Source organism: Neolamprologus multifasciatus, chromosome 7, assembly GCF_963576455.1.
Source record: "Neolamprologus multifasciatus chromosome 7, fNeoMul1.2, whole genome shotgun sequence".
Taxonomy (NCBI): Eukaryota; Metazoa; Chordata; class Actinopteri; order Cichliformes; family Cichlidae; genus Neolamprologus; species Neolamprologus multifasciatus.
In genome coordinates, this window is record NC_140445.1 from 38,781,175 (window position 1) to 38,796,986 (window position 15,812).

The 15,812-nt window shown below is 40.3% G+C and overlaps 1 protein-coding gene and 1 pseudogene across 2 annotated transcripts in view; one reads left to right on the forward strand and one right to left on the reverse strand.

The window, feature by feature from the left end:
* The window catches only part of LOC146514816 (scavenger receptor cysteine-rich type 1 protein M160-like), a 238,201-nt pseudogene that overhangs the window by 199,150 nt on the left and 23,239 nt on the right, over positions 1-15,812 (forward strand). The gene's annotated exons all lie outside the window — the stretch shown is intronic.
* On the reverse strand, positions 1,926-13,231 carry LOC146514825 (scavenger receptor cysteine-rich type 1 protein M130-like). Its single transcript, XM_085167822.1, has 14 exons — positions 13,186-13,231; positions 12,854-12,886; positions 12,451-12,735; positions 11,464-11,769; positions 11,107-11,386; positions 10,624-10,667; positions 9,617-10,087; positions 9,252-9,539; positions 8,525-8,557; positions 8,137-8,424; positions 6,988-7,293; positions 6,834-6,909; positions 5,916-6,122; positions 1,926-2,126 (listed from the first exon to the last, which is right to left on the reverse strand). Exons 1-13 carry the CDS (start codon positions 13,226-13,228, stop codon positions 5,996-5,998), a joined length of 2,580 nt encoding a protein of 859 aa, XP_085023948.1. The 5' UTR covers positions 13,229-13,231; the 3' UTR covers positions 1,926-2,126; positions 5,916-5,995.

A 15,812-nucleotide genomic window follows, 5' to 3' on the forward strand; every position in this document is an offset into this window, starting at 1 on the left:
GGTAAGTCATGTTTTCAAAGATTGTTTCAATTATTGTTATTAGCTTTTACTTCTGTGGCTCTTTGTGTTAGGTGGTGGCTGCGTGCAAGCAGGAGAAGGACCCAAAGTGCAGACTCCGGAGACAGAAAGTAACTCAACACAGTTTTAATTTTAAACTCAAATGTAACATAACTGAAAACAAAATAGACTTACACCAGAGGACTGAGAAAAAACACACAGCTAAATAAACGGTAGATCGCGACAATGACAAACTGAAACACAGGGCTTAAATACATAGAGGGAGCAATCAGGGAATGGACAACAGGAGGGAAACACAGCTGGGACAAATCAGAACTGACGAGACAAGGAAGCGTAAACTGAACACACTGAGAAGAGACAGAAACCTTCAAAGTAAAACAGGAAACACAAAACACAGACCGAACAAAAGACACAGACTCACATGCAGGCACTACAACAGAGGGAACAGAGACGTGGGACCAGGGCAGACACAGACCGGACACGGGGATACAGCAGACAGGGGAGACAGCAACCAAGGATTACACAGAGACAAACCACAAGACATGACTCACAAAAACCCAAAGACTAAAAACTATAAACAATATAATAAACTCAAAAGCCCTGGGTCAACGACCCAGGCATCCTAACACTTTGGAGTTGAGACAAAGCTGTGTGAAAGGCATTAGCCATGTTGCTCGGTGATAGCATAATATTCTGTTTTAGCTAGCTGAAAGGTATTGTTTGCGGGCAAATACCACAGCCTTGAAAAAAAGCTTGCATGTGAATTTTCAGTCAAATTTCTTGGTCAAATACACTTAAAACAATGTCTAGAATGTGAAATGTTGATATAATGGTGCTACTTGAAGCCTGAAAACGATCTCCCATAAAAAACGAGCAAACAGCAGTAGCAGATGTCCCGAGTCCCGACTGAGTTCTACGTTAGCACTTAGATTCCTCCAGAGTTTTGTGCACACGGTTTAGGTAAAAATGAAAAAGGTTGAGGTTTTACATTTAGTTCAGTATTACCTGTTGTCTGTGTCCTTGTCTTTTGGGAAAATACTTTACACAAGTAATGGCTCAAAGGATTCCTTTTTTTTTTTTTTTACTGTGCTGCAATTGATTTGTGCCATTAATTAGTGTCAGCTAATTTTGTTTTCAATCTCCACATAGGATATGCTTGTGAAGATGGAATATGGGGGAGAGCAGAAGTGCGTTGAAGTTCCACAAAGTGATGAATGAAGGACATGCATATTGTATTTTGTATTTATTGAAATAAGTGATGAGAATGCTGTTATTTGCATTTACCAGCTCACCTATGTCAGACCTTTTGATAAACGAAATTCTAATGAAAGTGAGAACATGTACACTGTTACATCTTTCAGAAAATGTTTTGAAATTGTGGTGCACAGTTCAGAATAAATGTTTTTCAAAAACCATTGCGTCTTTTTAGTAAATGTTTATTTCCAAAAGAAATTTCTAGAAGTTCAGAACAGTAAAATTCCCGTTTTTTAGAATTAATTAGAAGATAACTCTTACGTAGTTAAACTAAAATACTCTTTGAGAGTTAATATATAAACTCTTAACACCAAGTGTTAAATTATCAACTCCAGAGAGATTTGGTGTTTAACACTAAATCAGAGTTAACATACCAACTCTCCAAAAAGAGTTAAATTAACACTCTCTGGTGTGGACCCATATAGACACTTTAAAAGTGTTGAAATCAAATCTGACAGTGTTAATTTGGACATGCTGGATTTGCTGTGGCTGTATAAATGATCCATGTTCCACGGTTACTTCAGCTGTGCATTATTTTTAGCTCAACTTACAAAATCAACTTATACATGAAACTTTTGGATATTTTTCAGTGACAATTCTTTGATTCACATTCACATACTAATGGTCTCATTTGTAACGAATGTGACACAGATTTGTGTCTTTGGTAGAAAACTGAGTTTGACTGAGCTGATCTTAAGCTGTCTATGATGGGAATGTGAATGAAAGATGAGGTCCTCTTCTGCTCCTTTAGTTCCTTTCACTTCAGCCATCTCTCCTTCATGTACACAAACACTGAGAATGGAGCAAACCAGCTCAGTGTTTTCCCGTCTGCTTGAGCTCTGCCTCCTGCTGGCCTGAGGAGACATAATAGTGCATAGATCAGACTGACTTCATTACATACTGAGGGCTTCATTGTCAAACAAAGCCTTCTTTTTCTGCTACCCCATGTTAGCTCCAGATAAGCAGATTTAAATGGATGGATGTCAAGTACCAATAGCAGAGTCAGCGTCAGGATGAACATCGTGACAGGAAGTGCTGGATCTGATTCAGACTCAAAAATACTCAGTAAAACAACTATTAGAACAGAACCCAACTTGTGTTTAAGTTAGAGTTACAGTTATACATTTAACACCCAAACACTTTGTTCTTACTTTAATTGATTGACATCCTTATGAAATTCATATGGAAAGTAAGAAAATTATGAGTCTTTTGAAAATCTCAAACTCATCAGAACAATCTGTCCACTTCAGACAGCGTCTCCCTGCCCTCCAGCTTTGGCATCTGATTCACCACCCGTATGCCAAGTTCAACCTTCCACATCTGGAAGCCCACTCTGGTGATTTAGGTAAGAGTCAAAGGTTTCTACTACATTGTCATCTGGTCACCAAACCCAATTACTGAATAAGGAGTGTAATTACTCTAACTCTGAGGAAGAATCGTCCCTAGCGTTTGATCATTCTCTTATCCCCGACGACACTTCTGATAGGTTGCTAAGTTTGAGACAAGGCCAGTGGAGCACTGATGATTGTGCTGAAGACACATCATGAGGTTTGTTTTGCACAGTTTAGATGATCAAGTGAAGAATGAGGTAGCATCAAGTGATGACACAGAAACATTTGAAACATTGGTTTCTCTGCCTATCAAGACAGACAACTGCCTGCAGAAAAGAAGAGTAGGTGAGAACTCCAGATTCCAGCTTTCCTTGAAGACAGGAAGTGGCATCACCGAAGTTTCAAATCGTGGTGTGTGGAGAGAAGGAAGAGAGGACCTTCACTCGCAAGCTGGTGAAGGATGGTGTTTATTGTGGAGACAGGATGAACAGAACAGGATAGAGACTGATTGAATGACTGAACTGAACCAGAAACACACACAAATCGATGATGACAAGCAAGGGCGTAGATTTGGTTTTGGCATTGGTTGGGACGGGTGTTTCAACCACCGAACCCTGCCCTGTTTCTTTTTTTTTTCCCTTTTTGTCTTTGCTTCTTGATAAAAAAAGGAGAAATATACTTGCCTACATATGCTATTCTACATGCCATTTAAAATTTCAATTCATAGTTTTATATGAATTATATAATGTTAAATTACTATTAAACAAATGGCTGACTAAGTATTTTAGACTTACTCCATATAAATCAGGCACCATACAAAAATAAAAATAGCTTCAAATACAGTCAAGACAATAAAAGAATATGACTTTAAGGACTTAAATGTGGGATGGAGCGATTTTGCAGGTCTTTCCTCCCCACTTCTGTCAGACTCCACAACAAGGACTTTTGCAGCTGATCACACACACAAACTCACACATGTGCAATAAGACTTACAAAAATACTCAGAAAAGAGTATTGCACTAAGTTGTATTTTTACTCAGTTGTATATAACATTTGTATTCTATTTTTATCATAATGTATATTTTATTCTATTTTATTCTACTATTTTATTCTATTCTATTCTGTACAGTATATTATTCTTATTGTATTCTAATTTTTGCAATATAACTTTGCACTGTCCACTTTCTGCTGTGACAAAACAAATTTCCCACGTGTGGGACTAATAAAGGTTATCTTATCTTATCTTACTTCAGTTATAGTGCACCAACTTCTCTTATACATTAGCACTAAGGGAACACTAAATGAACTGGTGGTTTTTGTACAAAAAAACTACTCATCTAAGATGACCACAAAATTATTATTATGTGCTTGATGTGCCTTCCCTTTGGCCCTGGCTCTTCCCCTCTGACTGCACTAGGACATATTGCCACCTGATAAAATAACACATTGATTCGTGCCATATAAAAAGTGAGACGTGTCAATTCAGATTCTTTGTCAAATATACACTAATGAATCAATTTGCATCAGCAGCCTAACAATTGTAGTGCAAACTGCACCACAAGGTGGAATATTTGCAAAATCATGACTACCTCGTGATATTTTGTGTCACAAAATTAACCCTATGAATATGTCAGTGCCATTAGGATGAAATTATTGTGTCACCAACATTTTAACGTTAGACATATAATTTTAACAGCCTCTGTAAACTAATATCCTGGCCTGCTCGAGGCTGCCGTTTTCTCTGACAGTTTCAATCAAAATTAGAAATGCTGCTCTGGGAGACTGAAATAACTAATAGTGCTGCCTGTTGTGCTGTTAGTTTCCAAAACACGTTATTCATGGTTACATACAGTTTTAGACTGATGTGGGCCAAAGCCTAGCATAGCCTGTAACGTTATTATGACGGACACATTTTATGAGTGAACTTACAGGTTTCTTTGAAAAATACTTTCTTATATCCAGGTTCTTCCTTTTTGCTGCCGTCCACCTCTCCTGCTCGCAGCGCAGGTTTGCCGCTGCTGAAACTAAACAGAGCTCCTTGAAAGGCACAGTCAATCACATTGGCCATATTTGTCACATGACGTAGGACTCCAGTAGAGAACGTAATTTAACTCTTTCTGCACCGCTGGGTGAATGAGACGTTGACAGATCTTTTTTTTTTTTTTCTTTCTATCGGGTTTGTTTTTCTTTACAAGAAGCGATCGAATTATTGGTGGGGACATGTCCCTTCCGTCCATGCCAAATCTATGCCCTTGATGACAAGACAGAAAAGGAGGACTTAAATACATAGGAGTGATGATGATGATAAGAGACAGATCAGAACACAGCTACAACCGAATGACTAATAACACACAGGAAGTAGAACTAAACGCAATGCATGGAGAGAGAGGACTAACACAATAAATCAGGAAACATGAACATATAGAAAATAAACAGAACATGAACAAACTGAAAACACTGGGTCAGCGATCCAGGAACCCTGACAGAAGGGAGGCAGTTATCACTTCCAGGTGACTGTATTGAACCAGTGAAATTTAGACTTGACAAGTTAATAGAATTGGAGTGGCAGCAGAGGAGAAAAGCCAGTGAATCCTGTATTGTAGAAAAACTGGTCATTTAGTTGTTCACTGCTCTTTTCGTCCATAGCAAAAAGCCCTTGACTCTGTGAAGGGTCAACTTAAAGATTTATGCTAAAATTATTTATATAAGCAAGTCACACTGGAGTTACAGGCCCTGACTGAGAGACAATGTCCATTTACTTCTCTGGAAATCCCTATGATACACTGTGGCATGTGACAAGATCTACATATCACCCAGGTAGGGGGGATGACATGTTTTTCTTGGTATCATTCACGGCATCCTAATGAATATAGTCTTTGAATGTGGCCATCAATTTACATTACAGGTATGGAAAGTTTTCTTTTCAGCCTTAGGAGCACGACTGAATTTATCTTCAGGTTTTTACCCCAAATCGAAATTAGTTGAAAGAATATATGGATTAACGATTTATCTGTAAATCCTTGCAAAGTAATCCTGTGTAAGAGACTGAACATAATCCCTGTAAAAATTACTCAACTTTACCATGCAGCATTCTGGGTCGTTTTGATGCAATAAACTCATCTTTAACCTTTGGTGAGTGTCTGCTCTGAGGTGAGGTCACATCCATCCTGTATTCAAATAATGGGTTAAAAACAGTGAGTACACAGCTTTCCCAGGTGTGTCCTGCCAGGTAAAGTCTATCAAGGGTTTTACCAAAATAACCACTAACTGTCAGTGTGACAGAGGGAACACTGGATGTTATAGATGACCTACCTGAGCAGGTGAAATCGAGGATGTTGAGAGAATAAACTGATGTTACACACTCCCTTACAGCAGAGAAAGACTGGACACACTCAGGTTTGATCCTTGTTGGAAGTCTGGCTAAGGATTTTGATTTTTATTCTCAAAGAAACAGCAGAACCACAGCCCAGATGTTCACAGATAACAGCTGCCTGCTTCAGGTTCCAGTTGGGGACAAAGGCTGTCTCCCAATTCAGGGTCTGCAGCCTTAAAGTACGCAGCCTCAACGATCCTCAAGGGCCGCGTACTTAAAGACCGCTAAGGCCGGAAGTGCGAGGCTTGTGAAATGGGACGGTCTAGCCTCCGTTGCGCTGCCCAGGTTGCCTAGCAACCATGATACTAACAGCTGGAAACGTTTCATACAGCTTTGTTTGACAGAAATTAAGGATAAAATCTTTTGTTCATTTGTTTGTTTGTTTCTACATGAGCTTTGATCATTCTCTGTAAGATTAAGCTCAGCTATTTAACAGCGTATATTTTAAAGTAAAGGCTGTAAAACCAAGTTAGTACAAACGTCACTAATGTCACATAACTTTGCCGACATGTGGCCAACAGTAATGTTTTAATGATCTTCATTATTAAACATTTGCACATAAATAAGTGACATAATATTCAGTACTTACTTAAGTTTACTCTTCGGGCGCCCCTCATCCGCCGTTTTTTTCGGCAAAATTATCCACACCCACCGCCGCGCTGTGCATTCTGGGATATGTTGGGCCACGAAGTCTACACCGCCACGTCCTTAAAATTCAGGGAAATTAAGGACGCATTTGAGGGCCGCATTTCGGGCAGCCTTCGAATTGGGACAGCCTTCGTCGCGTCGCGGTGACGTAATCGGCCTTAAAATGCGGCCTTTAAGGCTGCAGACCCTGAATTGGGAGACAGCCAAAGACTGGTTTCCAATCTCCCAGTTTCACTTCCAGTATACCTGCACAGGGACTGACTCCTCCCACCAGCCTGACAGACTCTGAACAGAAAGCAGAGAGTCATCAGTAAAAGAGTAAAGTGAGTTTAAACCACATCAAAGCTGCAGCTCCTCTTCTACCTGAGCAAGTGAGTCCAACAGCTTTGCCAGGTGAGCAGCTGTTTCTAGCTGAGCCTGAGCTTCTACAGTCCAGGAGAGCAGACTCATGGCCTCCACACTGGAACTCTTTGCTCAACACTGGAGCCTCCACTTCTCCATAGAGCGCCCCCTGGAGGACCGAAGGAGGCCCACAGCCGAGCTCCCTACAGACCACCTCTGCATCCTGCTGGTCAAAGTCAGCTTCACACACTGAGGACCAGCTCTGGTTAGACTTCACCTCCAGTCTGCCTGAACACAGACTGGAACCATTCAGCAGCCTGACAGAGTCTGGAGACATCAGAGACGATCAAACAGAGAGATCAGAGACAGCAGACACACAAGAAAAAGATGGCAGCAAACAACTATTCACTGACTCAAACTCAGCACAACTCAACATGACTTCATCATTAACAACAGAACTCCTCTTTCTAACAGGAGACATGTTAGTATCACACTTGACAGGCTGGACAGGCTCTCACTGATTTCTGATGTTTTACAAATCATGGCAAAACAGCGGCAGTTCTTTGTTGTGCTCTTCTGATACTCAACAATTATTGCTCTACACATACAACCTATATAAAAATCTTCTATTTAAAAAATGTTCTAATGATTTTAGAGAGACAGGATGGAAAAGTAGGCCAATTCACTTCCATTGCTGAGGCAGATTATCTATGGTTGTAAGGTCTTCAGTGACAGATGCAGCAGTCACTCCTGAACAGACTGTGATAATCAGACTTAAAGTGAACGGAAGAAGGAGTCCTATTGATTGGTTAGCTTTGGTGCCCACGGGGAGCTGGGAGAATCACTGGGGCAAGCTAAGGGTAGATTTAGTGACTAAAGAATCAAAAACCTAGGTGTGGTTAAAGGAACAAAAATTTTGGTCAGGCTGAAAAAGATCCTGGAGAGTTGGGTCCATCTAAGGAGAGCATGCCACTTTTCTGTACACAATCTAAAGAGTGAGGAGTTGGCACTTGGGAATACTTTGAGGATATCGCAAATCTCACTGACACACCTTCTGTAAATGGAAGCATAGTCTGGAGACAAGGGCACAACTCACTTTAGCTGCTGTGTGCTGCAAGCTGTTACTGTGCCATACATGATATCATAAATATTTTTGCCTCATTGGCTTACCTGAACAGGTGAGATCTAGGACAAAAAAAGACAAACTTGAAGAGACACACTCCCTGAGAGCAGATCCAGACTGAACACAATCAGGTTGGAGCTGCCACACCAATGTCAGTGACTTCTGTCTCTGTTCTACTGAAACAGCAGAGCCACAATCCAGATGTTCACACACAACAGCTGCTGCCTTCAGTGTCCAGTCAGATTCTTCCACTGGTCTCCACTCTCCCAGGTGTTTCACCTCCACCGTACCTGCACAGAGATTAGCTCCTCCCACCAACCTGACATCATCGGGCTCTGAACAGAAAGCAGAGAGTCATCAGTAAAGAAGTGAATTTACTTCTGAACAGATTAATTGAACTTTCATTCTTTATTCTCTCTGATTTCATCCTTTTACCTGTAGCATTGTGTTTTTCTTCAGCCTGGAGTCCTGAGTAGGAAACCAAAGAAGAAAAAAAAACCCACATATTTAAGGCAAAACATTGATTGGAGCTCAGCAGAGGACAGAACAAAATCTCAGACCGGTTTGTGAGGAATTTGCTATCAGCTCAAAAACATTATCAAATTCACTATGAGTCATTTTATCAGCCTGCTTTCAGAGAGATGAACATGTGAAAGAACAGACCAGAGAGTGCTTTACACAGACACAGAACAGGCCAACAAGTGAATTTAATATAAAAGTAGGTAGACCAGTCCCTTGACCTGATCCAGTTCTCCACAGGGCTTTTGTGAATCACTCTTTATCTGACACCTCAATCAGGACCAATCTGTCTTTGGAGACTCTATCAAAAGCCCAGGAATATATCACTGGGACACCCCTACCATTCAACAATGGTAATGTGGCAATCCATAGAGGGGTATTGTCACTATTATTACTATCATCAGTAGTCGTATTAGTAGAACCAGTTGTTAATTTCCAGTTCTCTAACATTGGAAATCCTCTGTGGTTGATAAATTGTTAGTCACATTCAAAGGAGATAAATTAAACTCATGCCTTGATATTTTTACTCAAGTTGCCTATTGGCTTAAAAATTAAAGTTATGTTTGTATAATTACTCTTACTTCTAATTGAATGTTCAATATAACAATGATCAGCTCAGAGAATATGTCACTGTTGTTCTTACCTGAGCAGGTTACTTTCAGGACATTGGATGAATAACCTGATTTTGCACATTCCCACAAAGCGGATCCAGGTTTAACACAGTCAGGTCTGATTAACCACACATTTTTTTCTGTAGAGTCTTCAGATTGGGCAGAAACAGCAGATCCACAGCCCAGATGTTCACAAACAACAGCTGCTGCCTTCAGGTTCCAATGACGGATAAAAACTGGTTTCCAGTCCCCCACATGTTTCAACTCCAGTATACCTTCACAGTGACTGGCTCCTCCCACCAACCTGATACGATCAGGCTCTAACAGAAAGCAGAGAGTCATCAGTAAAAGAATAAAGTGAGTTTGAGCCACATCAAAGCTGCAGCTCCTCTTCTACCTGAGCAGGTGAGTCCAACAGCTTTGCCAGGTGAGCAGCTGTTTCTAGCTGAGCCTGAGCTTCTACAGTCCAGGAGAGCAGACTCATGGCCTCCACATTGGAACTCTTTGCTCCACACTGGAGCCTCCACTTCTCCATAGAGCACCCCCTGGAAGACCGAAGGAGGCCCACAGCCGAGCTCCCTACAGACCACCTCTGCATCCTGCTGGTCAAAGTCAGCTTCACACACTGAGGACCAGCTCTGGTTAGACTTCACCTCCAGTCTGCCAGAACACAGACTGGAACCACCTGACAGAGTCTGGAGAAATAATATTAAATACATTTTTAAAAAGGAGGACTTTGTGTTCTTTGAAAAGGTAAACAAAAACATCATACTATAAGGGGAAAAAACCTTGCCAGATTGTCTTTTACTTGCTGTTAAGCCTTCCTGTAATGTCTTGTGTTTATTCTTTGTTTTTCCATTTTTACAAACTTACTGGCGCAATTAGCACTCTGACAAAGTACCAAAACAGTGACAGGACTAGTCATACAAGGTGAGGGAAAATTATGAATCAAAGAAACAGCAGAGTAATGAAACACGTCTCAAATTAATCAAGACAATCACACAAAGGAAGTAAAACTCAAGACAGTACACGATAGACATAAACTCAGTCAAACAGGACTAGAGACCAGTTGACCACCACCTCACAAACTCTGCACCACTGGGAAAAATGTGTATTTCCTAAGTGACTGGAATGTGGTTGCTGGAGGTGATGTTTGCACTGGTTATCCACAGATTTTAGTAGTCATGCATAGTTTGTATGAAATACACCAATTTCTTTGGAACTACTGTCTGTATTGTAGTAAAAGTAATAAAAAATCAGCACAAACATGAGATGGAGAATGCTCATCTTCAAAGTAAAAGTTGTGTCTTATGATTGCGAGCATGATTGTAACAAATATACACACCGGTTTTGTTTATGCAAAGAATTCATCCTCAAAAAATGCAAAACAAAAAGTTTACTTACTGAAAGTTAAGTTTGGCTCAACAAAGCTCTGACTCTCTCTGAGCCTGGCAAGAGTCTAAAAAACCAAACCTACAACAAAAACTATTTTTCAGGCCAAACGAAGGTCTTAAAATGAGTGAAATGTAATTAGGCGTCATACACAGTAAGTATGTAACAGTATTAACTATACAACCAACTTCTGCTGGAGTAGAGTTTAGGTAGCTACTCTGCATTTTATTGTCACATGACATCGTTAAAAAATGACAGTTAAGGGATGACTTCTTTAAAATGTGCTACAGCACGTAAGTTAAAATCAGAGTTGTAAATCTGTCACCCAAATCCTGTCCCGACTAGAGACTGTAAATAACTCTTTGTACCAGCTCCTCATTTAGTAAGCAAATACAATTTCAGGTGTGTATCACTTATTTCTCTTTACTAAATAGCTCAACTTATTATTCAGTCAGCACTTTTGTGCTCTGAACTTATTTTTTTAACCGGGCTTACCTTGGCAGGTGAGATGCTGAATATAGAAAAAGAGATTCAGTCTTGCACACTCTCTCACAGCAGATCCAGAATGAACAGTCAGGAGTGATTCTCCACATAGATCTGAGTGAGACCACCTTCCTCTGGTCTACAGAAACAGCAGATCCACAGTCCAAGTGTTGGCAAACAACAGCTGCCTCCTTCAGGGACCAGTCTGAGGAACCTACTGATCTCCACCCTCCTTGTTTTACCTCCACTGTACCTTCACAGTGACTGGCTCCTCCCACCAACCTGACAGGCTCTAATGGAAAGCAGAGAGTCATCAGTAAAAGAATAAAGTGAGTCTGAACCACATCAAAGCTGCAGCTCCTCTTCTACCTGAGCAAGTGAGTCCAACAGCTTTGCCAGGTGAGCAGCTGTTTCTAGCTGAGCCTGAGCTTCTACAGTCCAGGAGAGCAGACTCATGGCCTCCACACTGGAACTCTTTGCTCCACATTGGAGCCTCCACTTCTCCATAGAGCGCCCCCTGGAGGACTGAAGGAGGCCCACAGCCGAGCTCCCTACAGACCACCTCTGCATCCTGCTGGTCAAAGTCAGCTTCACACACTGAGGACCAGCTCTGGTTAGACTTCACCTCCAGTCTGCCTGAACACAGACTGGAACCATTCAGCAGCCTGACAGAGTCTGGAGACATCAGAGACGATCAAACAGAGAGATCAGAGACAGCAGACACACAAGAAAAAGATGGCAGCAAACAACTATTCACTGAATCAAACTCAGCACAACTCAACATGACTTCATCATTAACAACAGAACACATCTTTATAACATCACACACTGGACACTTGTTAGCATGACATTTACATTTAACACTGGAGCAACTCTCACTGATTTTTGAAGATGTTCAAAATGACGCCACATCATTACGACCTGCAGATGTCTCTATTATGTTCCTTCCTTCTCAGCAATAATTTCAACAATTTCCATCTTTTGCATTATTATGAAAAGATTAATAATTCAAAATAAATAATTTTAGAACAAACTCCCAAAAATCTTAATCTAAATCTAAAATTCACTACATTAAGGAAGTGCCCAGAGTGAAAGAGGTTGTCTGTGTGTGGAGATACTGATGAACTCTGGTTGGACAGAATTTCTTTCTCAGATTTGTGTCCAGGTGTTCTTTGGTGTCTTTTATGAAGCTAACCAACAAGTTTCATTAAGTTAAAAGAGGAGTTCTCCTCGGCTGGCTGGTAGTTAGCTCAGAGGAACTCTGAAGCTCTGTTCTTCATGGCTTCTGGGCAGTCTGCTGCTAGTCTATCTAGTGTGTGTGTAAACCAGGTACATTACTACCAATCATTGACTCACCTGAGCAAGTGAAATCCACTATAGAGGAGGAGGATCCTGATATTACACACTCTCCCAGAGCAGCTCCAGACTGAGCACAGTCAGAATTGATCATCCACACAGATCTGCCTGCAGACTCTTTTCTCTCTTCTACAGAAACAGCAGAGCCACAGTCCAGATGTTCGCAGAATATAGCTGATGTCTTTAATGTCCAGTCAGACTTGTCTATGGGTCTCCACTCTCCCAGATGTTTTATCTCAAGTGTTCCTGCACAGCGACTGGCTCCTCTCACCAGCCTGGCAAACTCTGAATAGATGGCAGAAAATCATCAGTACAGACGTGAATTTAATTTTCAAAAGGATGAAGTCAAACCGTCCTGCTTATTTTGCTTCTGTGGTTGTTTACTTCTTTTTAGGATGATTACCTGTTGAGTCATGTTTTTCTTCAGCCTGGACTCCTGAGGAGAAAGTTAGATGAGAACTATCAGTCACACTCAGCTGTGGACAGAGCAAACTGCATTCCAGCTGTATACAGTGCAAGCAGGAAGCCTCTTCCCTTTCCTGAATGAGGTTGACTGCTTAGCATGAGACAGCAGTGTGTGCTACATTTTTTTCATTCTGATAAACACACTTTATCTGACATATTACTGAACATGAACCCATGTGATGCTGCTGAATAAGGGGCTCTGAAGTGAATACAAATTCCTTTGATATGAACTGTGTGTTTGGGTGATGTAGATGTGTAGGCCAGTCCTACCTGAGCTCCACAGCAGCACCAGCAGCAGCAGCAGTGGATCCATGTCCAGGCACTGAGCTGATGATACTCAGTGTTTATCCACACTGAGAGGAGGAGCGTCACTGGGATCTGATCTGATTTTTAAAAAATTGGTTTAGTGTCACATGATCAGTTTTTCCTGTGTGTCAGGACTGAATGAAAGTTCACCTCATGAAAAGTTCATGAGGTGAACTGCTGGCTGCTGTTCACCTTTGTACACTAGGTATACCACTAATACTGACTACAGTTTCAACCAGTCTTTCGTTATCCATTGATAACTCTGTTGCCACACCCTCCCCTCAGGTTAAGAGTCTTGGTGTCATCCTCAATAGCACTCTGTCCTTCACAGCACATATAAATAATATCACTCGGTCTTCCTACTTTCATCTCCGTAATATTAACCGTCTTCCTCCCTCACTCACACCACACAGTACCGCCATACTTGTCAATGCTCTTGTCACATCTCGTCTGGATTACTGTAATTCTCTTCTCTATGGTTTACCTCATAAATCCCTCCATAAACTGCAGTTGGTTCAAAATACAGCTGCTCGTATTATTTCCAGAACTAGATCCACTGAACATATAACACCTGTTCTTAAACAGCTCCATTGGCTCCTAATTCACCTCTGTGTCAATTTCAAGATCCTGCTTCTCACTTTCAAAGCGCTTCATAACCTTGCTCCTCCATATCTATCCGATCTTCTCCATACATACTCGCCCCTTCGTACACTCCGCTCTTCTTCAGCTTTCCTTCTGTCAGTTCCACCTGCTCGCCTGACTACCATTGGACTCAGAGCCTTTAGTTGTTCTGCCCCAAGACTTTGGACTGCACTTCCACTTGCTCTACGGACCACACACTGTCTCACCACTTTTAAATCACTATTCAAAACCCATCTGTTTAGAATTGCATACACCTGATCTCTCTTAGGCCATTTTTAACTTGCTCAGTTTTTATATTTGCTTTTATACTTTTATGACTGTTTATGTCTGAATTTTATCTACCATGTTTGCTATATATACATTTTTCTTATGTTTTTTATGGTATGTTTACGTGTTACTGTAAGGTGACCTTGAGGGTCTGAAAGGCGCCTATAAATAAAATGTATTATTATTATTATTATTATTATTATTATTATTATTATTAATATTATTATTATTAATAATAATAATAATAATAATAATAATAATTGTAATTGTAATTATTATATAATTATAATTATTATAATTATATAATAATTATTATTATAATTATTATTATAATATTATTATAATATAATTAAATAATATATAATAATAATAATAATAATAATAATTATTATTATTATTATTATTAATAATAATAATAATAATAATAATAATAATAATAATAATAATAATAAACACAGACACTTAAAAATGATGTGTTATTAAAGCTAATAACATTGGTTATTGTACTCAGCCCTAAAAATCTTAGAAATATGGTATCTAACCAGATTCTTACTCTGGATGGCATTACTTTGGCCTCCAGTAATGCTGTGAGGAACCTAGGAGTCATTTTTGACCAGGAAATGTCCTTCAACGCACATATTAAACAAATATGTAAGACTGCTTTCTTCCATTTAGGCAACATCTCTAAAGTTAGAAATATCCTGTCTCAGAGTGACGCTGAAAAACTAGTTCATGCATTTATTACTTCCAGGCTGGACGACTGTAATTCATTATTATCAGGATGTCCAAAAAACTCACTGAAAAGCCTTCAGTTAATCCAAAATGCTGCAGCAAGAGTACTGACAGGGACTAGAAAGAGAGAGCAGATTTCTCCTGTTTTGGCTTCCCTTCATTGGCTTCCTGTTAAATCCAGAACTGAATTCAAAATCCTGCTCCTCACATACAAGGTCTTAAATAATCAGGCCCCATCTTATTTTAATGACCTTGTAGTACCATATCACCCTATTAGAGCACTTCGCTCTCGCTCTGCAGGCCTACTTGTTGTTCCTAGAGTATTTAAAAGTAGAATGGGAGGCAGAGCCTTCAGTTTTCAGGCCCCTCTTCTGTGGAACCAGCTTCCAGTTTGGATTCGGGAGACAGACACTATCTCTACTTTTAAGATTAGGCTTAAAACTTTCCTTTTTGCTAAAGCATATAGTTAGGGCTGGACCAGGTGACCCTGAATCCTCCCTTAGTTATGCTGCAATAGACGTAGGCTGCCGGGGATTCCCATTGAGTTTTTCCTTTTCAGTCACCTTTCTCACTCACTATGTGTTAATAGACCTCTCTGCATTGAATCATATCTGTTATTAATCTCTGTCTCTCTTCCACAGCATGTCTTTATCCTGTCTTCCTTCTCTCACCCCAACCGGTCGCAGCAGATGGCCGCCCCTCCCTGAGCCTGGTTCTGCCGGAGGTTTCTTCCTGTTAAAAGGGAGTTTTTCCTTCCCACTGTCGCCAAAGTACTTGCTCATAGGGGGTCATATGATTGTTGAGTCTTTCTCTGTATCTATTATTGTGCGATCTACTGTACAATATAAAGCGCCTTGAGGGGACTGTTGTTGTAATTTGCGCTATATAAATAAAATTGAATTGAATTGGATAATACTGATATGTGTTCTTTTTGCATCCTCGGACACAAT

Bases quoted from the DNA above. Each gene is read 5' to 3' on its own strand.
- LOC146514825 (XM_085167822.1), bottom strand. From the start codon at position 13,228: ATGGATCCACTGCTGCTGCTGCTGGTGCTGCTGTGGAGCTCAG. The intron at 10,088-10,623 runs GTAAGTAAACTT...TGCGCCAGTAAG, and splicing joins TGAGCCAAACTTAACTTTCA to TTTGTAAAAATGGAAAAACA. The intron at 6,123-6,833 runs CTTTGGCTGTCT...TTGGGAGACAGC, and splicing joins CTGGGAGATTGGAAACCAGT to CTTTGTCCCCAACTGGAACC.